The sequence below is a fragment of the Thalassophryne amazonica genome, chromosome 3 (assembly GCF_902500255.1).
Source record: "Thalassophryne amazonica chromosome 3, fThaAma1.1, whole genome shotgun sequence".
NCBI classification, from domain to species: domain Eukaryota; kingdom Metazoa; phylum Chordata; class Actinopteri; order Batrachoidiformes; family Batrachoididae; genus Thalassophryne; species Thalassophryne amazonica.
In genome coordinates, this window is record NC_047105.1 from 75,041,786 (window position 1) to 75,058,770 (window position 16,985).

Sequence of the window (16,985 nt, forward strand, 5' to 3'; positions counted from 1 at the left end):
CCAACAGAATTTGTCTCCTAATGCTCCGCTGACGTTTAGCCACTTTGCTGCTGTTTCTAGCCTCGGAAACTACGCCTCTCTGCACGGTAATGTCTACTGCAAGCCCCATTTCAGCCAACTGTTTAAATCCAAAGGGAACTACGATGAGGGCTTTGGCCATCGACCTCACAAGGAGTTATGGGAACCACGAGCCAATGGAGAGGAAGGTGAAGAAGTGGGGAAGCCAAAGGAACACCAGGTTTCAGCAGCAGTGACATGTCCAGCTGAGAAGGTCTCACATGGTGGAGTATCACCTGTGGCAACATCTCCACACACAAAAGTCACCGACCTGACTGCCTTACTGGAGACTCAGGCGCAAACACACATGGCCCCACGTGAGAAACCTCCATCCTTTCAGAGGGCAGCTGAAACACACAGGCTGAGGATCGCCTGGCCTCCTCCATCTGCAGAGGGGTGCTCTGGGACAGCAGCGCTGGGTTCTGTTGTGGAAGGCGGTACTTCAGGCCGGCCTTGGAAAGCCAAGTGGCCACCAGAGGAAGAGGTGTCATCATCATCATCCTTTCAGAGTTCAGAGCGAGCTGAACTGAAGAATCTGAGGAGGAGTGCTTCTCTAAAGGAGCGCAGCCGACCCTTTACAGTCGCAGCAAGAACCAGCCCCGCATCCAATCTGGCTCCTCGGGAGCGTCGCCCTCTGAAGGCCCAGCTGGAGAGGAAGTTGTCACTGGAGGAAATGCGCTCATTTGAAAAAACGCTGAAGGAAAACACACCAGAGCAACCTCCGGTGGCACAGCATGACAAGGAAGAACATATGACGCCTCATTTACCAAGTGAAGTTCCAGTAAGTGGCAGTAAGTCTGTCTCAGAAGAGACCGTGGAATCTGTGCCTGAAAAACATCAACAAGAACAGAGAGAAAGTAGCTCAGCAGAAAAGATGGCAGCAGAAGATGGATCTCCGAGAAGCATCTCCCCAAGCAGCTACAAGTCACCATCTCCACCTTTGCAGCAACAACATAATCACATGTCTCAGGATGTGGGCTCCTGGGACAAGGAGAAAGAAGCAAGTGATGCTGAGGAGGAGCTGACAGCAGAGGAGATCATCAAGAGGAACCGCTACTACGAGGACGATGACTGAGAATCAGGAAATTTCATCAAACTGCCTTTGATTTACTCAGTTTACATTTTCTAAGGTGTAAATCTTATCATAAAAAGAAAATATTTCATGTGTACATGTGTACATACAGTATGTGATGTGTGCACATAAAATATTAACTCAGTAACTACTAATGTGCAACTACTAATTTTTTGTATTATCTACTTAAAAATATTTAATACAGCTTTTACATTAATTATAATCATGAAATTGGATATTGGTATTCCATTAAATTTTAATTATATTATCAGTTGAGTATTACATATATTTTAAAATACTCATTCACTCATATTCAACCGCTTACTCCAGTTAAGGGTCGTGGGTGGTTGGAGCCTATTCCAGCAGTCACAGGGCGTGAGGCAGGGTTCACCCTGGACTGGACACCAGTCTGTTATTTTAAAATACTCTTTGTGGCAATACATCGAGAACACCTAAAATATTTTGCTTGTTTTAAAAAGGTCTGCCAATGCTGTATTTTTTGAATTTGTGTGAAAACAAATGTGCAATTGGATTGTACGAGTATTTTAAATACAGTCCGCTACAGTTGTGAAAATTAATTTTTAAAACTGCTCCAGTTAATTACTTTTTATGGGAGATAATGAAGTTTATTAAATATTTATAGGTCTTGTCTTGGCTCAGGGACAAAGTCATCACTGTCCTTATTCCTCTGTGTTCAGCTGCACTTGTTTTGTATGTACTCTTAAAATTCAGGGCTTTAAATAAAAATAAAGTTTGCCTTTATCAGAGGTGTAAATTCCTTCACAGGAAGCACAACTTGTGAATTTATTTGTTGTACCCACCTCACGTGGGACCCGAAAAATGTAGAGACAAGTTGTACCAGCTCTATTATGCAATGCCAGTATGATATCAGCATTGAGTGCATTCATTGTATAATCAGTGTACTGTATACTAATCTTGCTTTGATCGTAAATACTGTTAATTTTATTCTGTATGTAAAGCACTATTTTGAAATATGTGCAGAAAAACATGTATATCTCCATTCAAAGAGGGCATGCCAGCATGAGCATACAACTCACAGTGGTGACTGGGGCGGCTACAACCAGTGATGAATCAATGGATGAAAGTCCTCCTTTGTGCCAATAAATGCACAACCCTAATAAAGTGGACCTTCTGATATTTGGGCAAGTAGCTCAGTGGTTAGCACTGTGTGTGGGTTTCTTCCCACTATCAAAAACATGATTATTTAGGGTCTTCTCCTTTCTCTGCCCCTGACCAAGGCAGCATCTCTAGGTAGGTCCCCGGGGCACCGGACTGTGGCTACTCACTGCTCCTAGTGGTTGGAATGTATCTACAACCCCTGGCAATAATTATGGAATCAGCGGCCTCGGAGGATGTTCATTCAGTTTAATTTTGTAGAAAAACAGATCACAGACATGACACAAAACTAAAGTCATTTCAAATGGCAACTTTCTGGCTTTAAGAAACACTGTAAGAAATCAGGAAAAATTTTTTTGGCAGTAACGGTTACTTTTTTAGATCAAGCAGAGGGAAAAAATATGGACTCAGTTCTGAGGAATAAATTATGGAATCACCCTGTAAATTTTCATCCCCAAAACTAACACCTGCATCAAATCAGATCTGCTCATTAGTCTGCATCTAAAAAGGAGTGATCACACCTTGGAGAGCTGTTGCACCAAGTGGACTGACATGAAACATGGCTCCAACACGAGAGATGTCAATTGAAACAAAGGAGGGGATTATCAAACTCTTAAAAGAGGGTAAATCATCACGCAATCTTGCAAAAGATGTTGGTTGTTCACAGTCAGCTGTGTCTAAACTCTGGACCAAATACAAACATGGGAAGGTTGTTAAAGGCAAACATACTGGTAGACCAAGGAAGACATCAAAGCGTCAAGACAGAAAAAGCAATATGTCTCAAAAATCGAAAATGCACAACAAAACAAATGAGGAACGAATGGGAGGAAACTGGAGTCAACGTCTGTGACTGAACTGTAAGAAACTGCCTGAAGGAAATGGGATTTACATACAGAAAAGCTAAACGAAAGCCATCATTAACATCTAAACAGAAAAAAACAAGGTTACAATGGGCTAAAGAAATGCAATCATGGACTGTGGATGACTGGATGAAAGTCATATTCAGTGATGAATCTCGAATCTGCATTGGGCAAGGTGATGATGCTGGAACTTTTGTTTGGTGCCGTTCCAGTGAGATTTATAAAGATGACTGCCTGAAGAGAACATGTAAATTTCCACAGTCATTGATGATATGGGGCTGCATGTCAGGCAAAGGCACTGGGGAGATGGCTGTCATTACATCATCAATAAATGCACAAGTTTACATTGATATTTTGGACACTTTTCTTATCCCATCAATTGAAAGGATGTTTGGGGATGATGAAATCATTTTTCAAGATGATAATGCATCTTGCCATAGAGCAAAAACTGAAAACATTCCTTGCAAAAAGACACATAGGTTCAGTGTCATGGCCTGCAAATAGTCCGGATCTTAATCCAATTGAAAATCTTTGGTGGAAGTTGAAGAAAATGGTCCATGACAAGGCTCCAACCTGCAAAGCTGATCTGGCAACAGCAATCAGAGAAAGTTGGAGCCAGATTGATGAAGAGTACTGTTTGTCACTCATTACGTCCATGCCTCAGAGACTGCAAGCTGTTATAAAAGCCAGGGGTGGTGCAACAAAATACTAGTGATGTGTTGGAGCGTTCTTTTTTTCATGATTCCAGAATTTTTTCCTCAGAATTGAGTGATTCCATATTTTTTCCCTCTGCTTGGTCTAAAAAAGTAACCGTTACTGACTGCCACAATTTTTTTTCCTGATTTCTTATAGTGTTGCTTAAAGCCAGAAAGTTGCCATTTGAAATGACTTTAGTTTTGTCTCATGTCTGTGATCTGCTTTTCTTCTACAAAATTAAACAACTGAATGAACATCCTCCGAGGCCGGTGATTCCATAATTTTTGCCAGGGGTTGTAGTTAGGCTGGGTTAAATATACAGTGCCTTGCAAAAGTATTTGGCCCCTTGGTAATTCACATATTTTAATTTGTTTATGCCATTTAAAATAAAGTAAATCAGGCTTCTCAATATAAAAAATTCTAAAATTATCTTCTTTAAACTCTAACTAAAAGCATATCTCTACAACTTGATATAAATTAATTAAAAATGTAAAAGTCAACATGATGGGTTGCATAAGTGTGGGGCCCTTTTAGTATAATACCAGTACATAATCAGTTTTATTGCCAGTTTTCTTCGGACAAGTCGGGATGGATACATGAACATTTCCAAGTCACTGAAAATGTCTTGGACTTCATTTACATCAATTATGAAGAAATACAAACAGAATGGCACTCTATGGTAAATCTGTGTAGACAGCTATCAAAAACTGAGTGACTGTGCACGACGGAGAAGAGTGAGGAAAGCCACCAAGACACCCACACAACCCGGAAGAAGTTATAGGCTTATGTGGCTGTGATTTGAGAAATTGTGCACAGTACAAGCTTTGCATTTTGCATCACCACTCTTAGCTTCATAGTGGAGTAGAGTGGAGAAGGATATTCTTTCACCAAAACAGATCAAATCCAGGCTTGCATCTCAGATGCACCGTCTGGCAATTTGTAGCTAAACTTCTATGTCTTCTTTTTAAGACAATTCTCCTCTATACCACTTTATCATTAAGCTGTATAACTGGTGATGCACAATGCAAAATTGGCAGTGTGCACAATTTCTCCAGTCACAGCCACATAAGCCTATATCTTCGTCTGGGTTGTGTGGGTGTCTTTCCTCACTCTTCTCCTTCTTGCAGTCACTCAGTTTTTGAGGACTGTCTACTCCACACAGATTTACCAGAGTGCAACACTGTTTGTATTTCTTCGTAATTATTGTAAATACAGTCCAAGACATACTTAGTGAATTGGAAATGTTCATGTATCCATCCCCTGACTTGTCTAAAGAAAACTGGCAATAAAACTGATTATGTACAGGTATTATACCAAAAGGTTCCCATACTTATGCAACCCATCATGTTGGCTTTTATATTTTTAATTCATTTATATCAAATTATAGAGATTTGGTTTGAGTTTAAGGAAGACAATTTTAAAAATGTTTATATTGAGAAACCTGCTTTTCATATTTGAAATGGCATAACCAAATTAAAATGCACTGGAAGCTATAGGCAGCCATTTTAATTTGGCTAGAAAGCAAGTATCCTGGGTTTTTATCAGCTATAACATTGTAACCACCTGCCTAATATTGTTTAGCTCTACTTTTTCCACCAAAGAGCCCTGACCTATTGAGACACTGTGTTGTGACACCATTGTAAGAGAACCAAGAAACGTTTTCATAAAATTGATCAACAATAGCTCTTCTGTTGGATTGTACCACACAAGGCAGCCTTTGCCTCCCACATGCATCCACCCATGACCCTATGGCTGGTGCACCAATTTTCTATCATAGGACAACTTTTGATAGTTACAACTGACTGGTGTCAAACAAAATTCCTGACCTGTGACACAACTGAAGCAAAGGAGGTACGCATATGCACTCGTCCAGCTACGAACATCATACTTCAGATATTTTGCAAGCGGTGGGAGGCAGGATTAGACATATGGCACAGTTCTCAGTGGGCCACTGTGTACACACGTCCCACTCCCCTTGCATGCCACTCAATTAACTATGCAGACAAGTCAAGCATTTTGCTGCAGTGACCTGTCCACTAGGCCTGATCAGATACTTCATAGTAGTCATAAATTTCGCTTGACACACTGGAAGCATGCCATATGAGCTGCAGTTTTGAAGATGTGGTGGCCAAGTAATCTAGCTATCACAATTTGGCCTTTGTCGAAGTCACTCAGAGCTTTATGTCTCCACATTTTTCCTGATTCCAACACATCAACTTCAATAAAACATCCCACCTAACATACCCCCACTTAACTGAGAGGAGCCATTGGAATGTGATAATGTTAACTTCACCTGTCAGTGGTCACAATGTTGTGACTAACTGATGTGCATAGTGAGTACAATTCTGTTTTCATGCAGCATTTATAGTTGGACTGTCCTACAGTAATTTAACAATCTTTGCGCCCACAATGTTGAACTATAAAAACCTGTAATTGAAGTATTTTTCAGTCCAGAATCTGAATGTTTGTAACTGAAATGTTGCCAACTTTTCCAGTGAAACTCAGTCAGACATAAACCTCAGAAAAAGAAGGCTCAACAATATTTAATGTACATAATTATTCATGGATTTAAACTGTTTCCTTGTTTTTACACCTGCCTCGATAAATAAATAAATAAAGGCCAGCAGATGGCACAAATCTTTATTGCATTGGCATGTTGGATTACAGTAAAAACAGAGAAATAAAAAAGTATTTGAAGAAATGACCACAGAGAACAGGAATGGGGGTATTCAAGGTCACTGACACTATGAAGCTACTGTGATGATGTGAAACTGTGATGCACTGTGGACAAAAGTGTTTACCAGATGTATCACAGCAACAATTCCACTCCTGTGACTTAAGGTGATGATTAACAGAAATGGACAGCAATGAAAAGTGACATTACAGCATGTTATGCTGATGGCATGGAAAACATAAATACCATAAACACAGTGTGCCGTGTCTGCAGCACAGACCCATGTGACACGGGCAGTTCATTACATGATGGCTGTGGATTACTTATTTAAACCTGACTGCTGACCAGCTTCACCCTGAAAACCAGTTTGTCTTTTTAGTAGTGGAGTTGACTGTCGTCAGGGAAGCTTGGATCCAGAAAGGTGACACTGTGTTTGGATTGTTCTGTCCATCTTGGACACACAGCTACAGGTGGTTTGCAGAATGAATGACCCACCACGAACATGAGGCATGGATCAAAATTTCCAACATGTGCTTCAGTCCTACTAGTTGTACCAGTGCTGACATGTCAGTTATTTAGAAGAGTCTTTCTGACAGTCTGGTTTGTACTGTATGCACAATCTACATATCACTGAAGAATTTACAGCAGGTTAAATCTGAACGAATCCCCCTCAATTTGCACTAGGTATCATTTTTAGATAACAGGTCAAAGTGCTCGGTGAATCAAAAACATCCAGATTATCACAGTCATAATTTCATTTCCCATTTAAATCATTATGACTGATAGGAGTCCTGCTTAAACCAACAATGAAAAATCCTTTGAAATTGACAATTGAATTGTGTGTAAATTAACAGATTTCACAGGAAAATACTCAAGAGTTAATGACCCAAATTTTTCTTAAATAAAACACTAGCAAACTGACAAATATACAGGAAAATATACCTGAGCAGAGCAAATCATTATGGCTTTATTCTGTCCATGAACATTTTTCAGTTTGGAATCATTCCTGACACAAGTTTGATATTGTCATCTTATCCCTGGGGGGTGGGGTATCTTTTGGCATGATCATTACCCGTTTATAAAAAGAAAGGAGAAGCCAGTCCTATAGGCTCCAAGGCCCACTAGTGCTTAACTCCAGATTATGTAGCATGAAGTGGACGAGAGCTACGACTCCCCCTGGATGGGACACCAGTCTGACACAGATTAACTTCCCAGTAAAGGACAGTGCCCACTTACAGCTGGGTGGACTGAGACAATCCAGATTAAGTGTCTTGTCCAAGGACACAGACAGTGTGAGCAGGATTTGAACCCAGGTCTACATATTGGCAGGCCAGCTCCTTATCCACTCAGCTACCTGCTCTGTATAAAAAGAAAGCATTTGTCAAAATACAAAAATCTAATTAATTAATTAATACAGTACAATAACAGCACATTAGTCTTAACAACATCAGATTCCAAGCCTGGGTAAATGAGGAGGGTAGAAGTAGTACACTAATTTCTTTCAAATAATCAGCCATATTGGGTGCACAAGCTAGTGCATTTGGAGAGCCGGTCCTGTTGCATCACAAAGTGCATTTAACAACAGCCGTCACCTTTGCTGTCAGGGTGCTGGCAGAAAATGGGCAACTGTTGGGTGAAGAAGAAGAGGAAAAGAAAATGTTCAAAGACAGTGGGAGGAGAAACATTACAAGTGTGAGAGTCGTGACTTTGAATGTTGGCGGAATGACTGGTAAAGGGAGACTGTTGACTGACATGATGGATGAGAAAGGTTGAAATACTGTGGTAAGAGAGACCAAGTGGAAGGGAAGTAAGGCTAGGAGCATCAGTGGTGGGTTCAAATCGTGTGTGGATGGAAAGAGAATTGGTGTTAAGACTTCTGTAGGAAGAACATGTTCGAAATCCAGTGGAGGTGAAGTGAGTGTCTGACAGGGTGATGTGTGTCAAGTTAGAAATTGAAGGGGTGATGACTAATGTAATCAGTGCATATGCCCCACAGGTTGTGAGATGTAGGACAAAGCTTTCTGGAGGGAGTTAGATGAGATGGTAGAGTGTAGCCAAGCACAAAACACTGGTGATTGGAGTAGACTTCAATGGGCATGTTGGTGAAGGGAACAGGTGTTGAAGAAGCAATGGGTGTGTGGGTGTGTCAGTGTCAGGAATGTGGATGGGCAGATGATCGTAGATTTTAGCAAAAAAAAAAAAAAAAAAAAAGGATGAAAATGGCTGTCATCAATACTTGCTTTCGGATGAAGGAGCACAGGGTGATGCACAAGAATGAATGAAGGTTCACATAGGTGAACTATATCCTATGTAGGAGATCCAACATGAAGGAAGTTAGGGACTGTAAGGTGGTGACTGGGAGTGTTGCTAGAAAGCATCAGATGGCCATTTGCAGAATGACTTTGGTGGTAAAGAAGAGGAAGCGAGTGAGAGCTGACAACGATCAGGCTTGGAGGTGGGGGCGCCAACAAAAAACAGGGAAGTTGCAGAGCTGAAGATGCTGCAACTTTCTTTGGAAGCAGCAGGGATGGACAGAGAGTATGAATGAGTTTGTCTATATGTGTTGTTGGCCCCGTCATAGGCTGGTGGCCTCTGCAGGGTGTACAATGCCTCTCGAGCACTGACTGCTGGGATAGACTCCAGCCTCCTCTGTGACACTTAAAGGACACGTCACACAGAAATCATAACAAATATCACAGATCTGATCACATGTCTGATCAGTTCTATGATATTTCACATCCATGTACAAAGCTGCAATGAACAGCTGAGATGCGTGTAAAAACAGTGCGCTGTTTTACAGACCAAGACCCAAATTCCCGTTAGACTCTCAAAGTAAAATAATTTTTTTAAACTTTCATTAAAAGCTCCATTAAAAGGAACAGAGAGCAAAAGATGAAAAAATGAACAAGACATTCACCCAGTTATAAAGATCAAAGAAGCCACCATGCAGCATCACACATGAGCCAGAGAATGATGTCTAATCGCAGCTCTGCCTTCAGGTCAAGTTCTGTCATGATTGTGGCACCTTAGAGAGTCCATTATCTCCTGAAAATAACATCTACTGACATTTGTCCAGTATGAGAAATACATCTGCATTTTCAGGCAGTCTATAAAAACAGCATGATGGAGACTGTGCACGTCCATGATCAAGCTGGCAGTAAAACAGCATCCTGACACACAAACAGCGTGTCACCATACTTTGGGTTCCAAACTTGACAGACTGAAAAGTTAAGAGTTTCGGGGTGAAGTGTGTCGTCTCCTCTCTGTAAAGCCGAGCCATTACTTTCAAATAAAAGCTCAGAAGCTTCGGTTTCGGGCATAGCAGGTTCGTTTCGCTCTGTCAGTCACTGGGATGTTTGTGCTCATTCTAAAATGTACATCACACCCGAGAAATGTTGACTAAGACGTTTTCTGGAAATGCACTTGCTTATGCTCAGAATGAGAGAAATAATTACCAATAAAATACATCGACCATTAATTATTAGTGCATGTGCATGGAGAGACTAAATCATGAGTACTTTTATGTTTTCTTGCTAACTAGGAAGTTAAAAACGTGCAACGCGTCCTTTACTTAGAATAAGCAATTCTAGAAAATGGGTGGATGGACAAGATTATGAATGAACTTATCAGAGGGACAGCACAGGTAGAATGGTTTGGAGACAAAGTCAAAGAGGCCAGATTGAGACAGTTAGGACAAGAACAGCGAAGGGACCTGGGGCTAGATCCCTTCTCTGTTCTTGTCCAAACATCTAAAAGATGCAGGACACAGGCCCTCGAGGACTGGAGTTGAAGACCCCGGACCTAGGGTATACAGGAGACGGATAATCTGGTGTGACGAACCCTAACAAAAGAAAACCCCCCAAAAACCAAAAAAAAAAGAAAAGAAAAAAAACCTGATGTATAATATTGCTTTTCAAACAGTTAGCAGCAATTTAAAAAAAACAGTTTGTCAAGTTTCAACATATTTAATAGTCCATACTTTCCTCAAATGTGGCTTTATTTCTTTTAAAATGATTGTCATAAATATGCTGTAATGACATTATGTCAGAACAAACATGCATGCAGAAGCACAAAGTACTCAGTGAGTTCTAATGACGTGCACTCACACAAAGAATGAACAGAGTGCAAACACGTGGCCCACGGGCCTTTCTCACAGCGCGCAAAGGTCACTCAGCAAAAGTATCCATGTGACTGATAACAGTCATGGCCCTGCAGGTGTGCCTGAAACCTGTCACAGAGTGGCAGCGTGCACAGCAGCAAGGCTCTGAGGTCCCACACCTCAACTGACCGCAGCCTGGAACAGCTGTGCACTTACAGCTGTGGGGTGTCGAAAGACAGCTGCGTTGTAAAAAAAAAAAAAAAAAAAAAAAAAAAAACAGGTTCATGTCATTGTACATTTCTGGAAGACTTCCTGTGAATGGCTTTTCCAAACTACCGTTCTCACCACTGGGTGTCAGTAATGTGTCATCTGTAAGTGAACAACAATGAGAAGCAGCTTTCAGAAACACCCGGTAACGAGCGCAGTCTGCCTGCAGAGGCTGCACACCGTCACAGTGACACTGACACAAATTACTGCTGATATCACTCCTCTGGTGAGAACAGACGAGGCTCATTATTTAGGTGCAACCCACGGTACAGGTTCCAGTGCGAGGAAAAAAAACAAAAAACAATACAGCCCATCGATTTAATTAGCGTTTGATATCAGAATTAAGCTGTCTGAACATGGCCTCTGTGAACCATGTATTGTTTCAGTGTTGCAGTTTTACTTAGTGTGTTGACACCATATTTTGTATTATTTAATTATCTTTATGTGATTTAGTTGTCAAAAAGTGTCTTAACCGTCAAATATTGCAGAGTGAATTTTTCTATAAAATCTATTGCATCACAAAGGCTTTTTTGGCACATCTATTACTGGCATTCATAGTGATCATTGAAGAAGAAAAAAAAAAGCATTTCAAAATAATAGCGCCACAGTCGACAGCTATACTGGAGTGTATTTTTTAAATAGCACATTGGAGTTTGCCGATAAAGAGAGGTAGTGTCAGATCTCCAAAAAGGTCTTCATGCCTTTTTCTTGTGAAGACAGTTTTCAAGCTCATTCATCCCCGTCCCCTCCTGTGCTTTCACCTCTGCCCCAGTCAGCCACTGAGGGGGTGCAGGTCCACCCGGACCTTCTCCCCACTGCTCATCATGCCAATAGTGGGGTAAAAGCCTCCCAATGGTAAAACCACTTCTCTCCGGCCCACTACTTTTCCATTTCGAGTGAAGAACACCTGTTCAAACAAAAAGGAACACAAAGCAAAATATAAATCATTTACAATTAGGCTGTTAAGAATTGTTTGTTTCCATTTTGAGATTTCAATAGCATCTCACCGTGACCTTCTGCCCTGCCAAACCATCTCCAGCATCCTCTTCATCTTCATTATTTGCAAACAAGTCATTCTGAATTTCATTAGGCTTCATGTCCACATCCCAGTCCTCTGTGTCATCTGAAACGCAGAAGCCGAATGCAGACAGACAGAGACGTTACACGTGACACAGCACAGTGTGCTCTGAATCTTAAAAGAGTCAAGTCTACACAATGCACCCCACAGCTTCAACAACATCGGTAACACATTACACTGACATTAGCATTAACTAAAGGATTTAGCAATAAGCTATTAATGTGGTGCTCATGTTAATGCTCATTACTGCATTAATTAAGAATTTTCTATTCAGTAGTAAGTTATCAATGGTGGTGTTCAGGTTAGATTACACAGAAATAAGCACTAACTAACAGTTAATAATAATGTTAAAATTGGTAACTAGTGTTTAGTACTAATTTATTACAGTGCCAATGAGTTATTTTTTTTTACCCGAGGCCAAAATATGGCCATCGGGTACTATGAAGGCCTTGCATCCGTCCATCTGTCTGTGCTCAGCATCCAGTCCCATTACTGCCAGGGTCTTCAAATTCACAAGGAACATTCCTGGGACGCAGACCTTGGACAAGTTCAGAGCTGGCTAACTTTGATCTATTTTAAGAGGTCAAAAGGTCACATTGTTTCCTACTGTTATGCTCATGGCCAACAGCATGAATCATGTTGGGATTCTGGGAAGAACACAGTGACAGCCAATCAGAGTAGAGAGGCACTGTGATGTCACTGCTGGTCTCTCTCTGGCTGCTAATACAACATGGCGGAATCCGCTCCCAAACCGCAGTGTTTTTGTGTAAATATAACATGTTTCTCATATAGTATGTAAAAGCTAGCAAAAATAAACACTTCTAAAATGGAAAACAGTTTTTGTAAGCTGATAACATCTCTGGAGTGATTTACAAGACAGCTTGCTGACGTCAGCGTGCATGGGCATCAGACGCGCTCAAAGGTAACTTCCGGTCTTTTCAAAAGCTCATGTGTATGCGCACAAGCACGCCTTCTGCATACGCCATTAAAAAGGTACATACTCATACAGCTGAGGGTACTTTAGAATTGCATTATGTTTAAGTCATGAAAAGAATTCTCTCTGGCACCACTAGAATTTTATTCCACTGTATTAGATGAAGGATTCATAATATGATCTTGTCAATATGATCAAAATTCCTGCTGTCTGGAAACAATTTAGAATTTCAACGTCTCAGGAGGAGAAATTCAAGGGATCAGATGCTATGACCAACATTTGGTAGATTTGGAAGCAATTTACAAGAAATGTTATGGATGTTAATGTCAGATGGGTCGCAAGTAATCTCAAAACCTCACACGTGCACACACACCTTCTGTACTTAATTTGCATGACAGCAATTAATGAAAATATTCACTATGAATTTCCCTCCAGATAAATATGACCTATTCATTAAAATGAGCTGTGATTTTGCAACATGTTACAAAAATAAACCTACATTATCTTGCTTGGACTTCTTTAGAAACTACATTTTCTCAGTTATGTGAAATTTTAGTGATGTTCATGTTAGTTATGCAGTAAAAGGAATTTACAGAGAATTAAGATTTAATTAATGTTAAGTAATCATTTATTAATGTGTTCATATTAATGAAGCAATAAGCATTATATAACAATTAAGCATCAAGTAATGTGTTTCATAATATATTTATTAATGGTGCTGTTCATGTTAGTTAATGCTTATTACTGCATTAACTAAGGTAATTAAGGGCTAACTGTGTTTAGCAATGATTTATTAAAGGTATTGTCAGTACATAAATGAGGTGTTTAAATTAGTGCTGTTAGACAGTACAAATTTTAATCCAATTAATTACAAACAGATTAATAAATCTAAATTAATCACATGTATAACCGTTTTGACCTATATATTATAATAGGCAAGTGGCATCTGTGTGTGCGTGCGTGCATATGGCTTTGATCATGCAGAAACAGAGGAGAGCTGGCATTTGCCGTTTGGTATGCTTATATATTTTGGGTCAAGAATGAACGTTGATAGGACTAATATTTTTGAGAAATTAGCGATTTTAGCTAACCAGTGCAGAGGTGGTGGCCCAGTGATTAGTGTGCTTGGTTTCAGTATGGAAGGTTTCCTGTTCAAACCCCATCCCTGCCACATTTCTCCATGTAATGTGGAGTTGCATCAGGAAGGGCATCTGGTGTAAAATCTGTGCCAAATCAACATGCAGAATTACCTTGGATTTGCTGTGGTGACCCCAAGTGAAAACAAGGGAGCAGCCGAAGGAACTTACTAGTAAACAATGGACGTTGTGCTGCAATGCACCATAGAAGCACAGGTTTTAAATGTTATTGTGGTGCATGTTAATTTAACAGTGTTGTTAGTGTTACTGATTTAGGTGTTTTTGTAGTTCAATTGGTATAGTCAGTTTAGTTAAGTGTCATGCTGCTGTTACTATGACTGAGTTAAGTGTCGTGTTTTTAGTACCATGAGTGAAATGTGTATTGCATTTGATGTCTTCTGTCATCATATCTGTGTCTCAGAATAGAAGCATCTGCTTGCAGAATGTGGAAAAGACAAGAACGTCTCTGTGTGTGCGTGTGTTTCTAACTTTGATCACAGACAAACTGAAGACAGCTGGCATTTGCCGTTTGGTATGCTTATGTATTTTGGGTCAAGGATGAACACTGCCAAAACAGAACGCTAATAGGAATTATATATATATATACATATATATACATATATATATATATACACACATTTTTTTTTTTTTGGAGAAACTATGAATATTAGTTAACGATGCTAATTACATTCTGGAGTAACACGCCATTCCAGCAGGGGGTAGTACATCATCTTTATATTAAAAATGTGAGTGTGTGCGTGTGAGATTTGATTTACTAAGTTCAATGTAAGTACATAATACAATTGTAAACATGTTAAAAATACATGGATGACGCAGGAAAGTGAAAATATTGATTTCCTTTGTGGTCCATAAAAAAAAAAAAAAATCAAATGACAAAATAGAAGTAAAAAAAATAAATAATGATAATAATAATAATAACAATAACGATAATAATAAGAGCCATCAGAGATTTCTGTTGTCTGCCAATCCGGATCCAAAATTCAGTAGAGTCTTCCATGTGCTAATATCTATCTGTGGTGCAAAACTGGTGAGAATCCATAGAGTAGTTTTGATGTTATCCTTCAAAGCCTATATAAAGTGAAATCTTGATCCAGAATCCGGATCCAGATCACCTCCAAAATTAAGTGGAGTCTTCCATGCCCTAATATCCATCTGTGGTGCAAATGTGGTACGAATCCGTGAAGTAGTTTTGAATTAATCCTTCAAACCCTACATAAACTGAAACTTGATCCAGAATCCAGATGACCTCCAAAATTTAATGGAGTCTTCCTTGGTCTAATATCTATCTGTGGTGAAAATTTGGTCAAAAATCCATGCAGACAGACCAACAAATAAATAAATAAATGCAGCTGATTTTATTACATCCTTGGTGGACGTAATAATGATGATAATAATAGTGCACATGATAACAAAAACCTAAACAATTTATAAATACATTAAGACAGTAAATTAAGATTCAAAAAATTATGTAATTAACAGGAAAAAAAAAAGGGTTGAACTGCTGATGTTGGAGTCTTGTTCTCTGAATAACAGGCATCACCACTGTCTTGTGGTGATGTCTCCACTCTTTGAGAAAGACTAGCTTAGTTCTCTGGAGTTTAATTTAGTTGCAGCGTGGGTGCACAGCAGAGATGTCCAAAATAATATAGAAGATGACAGGTGGCTACAACAAAGCTTTCCTTTGGCATCTGTAGCAGGATAGTATCTTATCCAAACTGTCCACTTCTAGCTTCATGACACTAACGAAGAATGGTGCCTGGCCCTGACCACTGACTCTTCCTTCTTAACACTGAATGCTCATGAATGCCAGATATCCCCACCTTTTTTTAAGGTATGAAGGTGCTGCGTAATTGTTTGCAACAGAGAGAGCGACAGGACATGATTAGCCAACCCTTTGGTTAGAAACTGAGGTGGTAGCTCTGGTTCCTTGGCTATGTTCTGCCTAATAATAATGCAGAATTTTTCTTTTACTAAAAAGATTGTAAAAACCTGATTAAATACAACCCAATTTTGTTCTGAATTTTAGGAGAACATTTAAAAACTTTTTTCTCCTTAAAGAAGTATTGTATTTTTTTAAAGCTGAAAAGTGGTCACACATTTTAATGGGACAAAAACATTTGCACATTGCTGTATGTAATCATGAACACCTTCATCATCAAGGTTGTAGTCACGTGGAAACATGATGCCACAGCCCATAATGTCTCCTTCAAAGCAGCGTGGCCCAAAAGGATCGCCAACACCGCTGCCCTGGAACAGCTTTCCATCATCTACAAAGAACATCAAGAAAGCCGATTTGTACTTAGTGTCACCATCCATGAGAAGCCGTTAGATGGAGATCAAACCAAGAAATGGAAAGTTATTTTATAAAAAGAATTAATTCTGATGACACGCTGTTGCCAAGAAATTAATACCCCGTCACACATAGCCGGAATCACGCAGAGTGGTGTCAGACTTATGAATTGGCGCACGTGTGAAAAGTGTGCTGGAAATGTCGATTAGATGACAAATGCATAATCCACCTCTGGTATGAATAAATCCCATGTAAAGTGTCGTCCCACAATGATAATCCAACTACAGTTGTGTTAAGATGCATATCAAGTGAAATGACCACAAAAAAGAGTTTAAAAAAAAGAGAGAAGAGAAAGTCAACTGGCTGCATCTGAAAGTTGCGCACATGTGGGAAGTTGGTGCACTGCCAGCACAGTTCATCAGCAGTTACGGAGTCCAGCCGGACAAGTAAAATCTAGCAATGCAAGTATATACCGATCAAACACCTAAAGGGATTTTTCACCGGACTAACAGAAGGCGATTACTGACAGCTGTCAGCCTGTTTGTGTGCTCTCTGGATGGACAGCTCCTGTACTAGCGTGTGCCCCATTTGCGCACGTAGAGTGGCTGTCACAGCGTTTATGAACACATGTACATGCAGCTGAGAGAACATTTCGGCCACACAC

The 16,985-nt window shown here is 40.0% G+C and overlaps 2 protein-coding genes across 3 annotated transcripts in view; one reads left to right on the forward strand and one right to left on the reverse strand.

Moving 5' to 3' along the window:
* Positions 1-1,907, forward strand: part of LOC117507061 (LIM domain and actin-binding protein 1-like) — a 57,995-nt gene extending 56,088 nt beyond the window's left edge. For both annotated transcript variants that reach the window (XM_034166814.1, XM_034166815.1), the window contains exon 10: positions 61-1,907. In XM_034166814.1, coding sequence (XP_034022705.1) covers positions 61-1,132 — 1,072 coding nt within the window. In that variant the 3' untranslated portion in view covers positions 1,133-1,907. The remainder of the gene's footprint in view (positions 1-60) is intronic.
* Positions 1,908-10,433: 8,526 nt separating this feature from the next.
* Positions 10,434-16,985, reverse strand: part of LOC117507062 (SPRY domain-containing protein 3-like) — a 50,347-nt gene continuing 43,795 nt past the window's right edge. The window contains exons 9-11 of the mRNA XM_034166816.1: positions 16,179-16,298; positions 11,870-11,985; positions 10,434-11,769 (exon numbers count right to left, since the gene is read on the reverse strand). Coding sequence (XP_034022707.1) covers positions 11,635-11,769; positions 11,870-11,985; positions 16,179-16,298 — 371 coding nt within the window. The 3' untranslated portion in view covers positions 10,434-11,634. The remainder of the gene's footprint in view (positions 11,770-11,869; positions 11,986-16,178; positions 16,299-16,985) is intronic.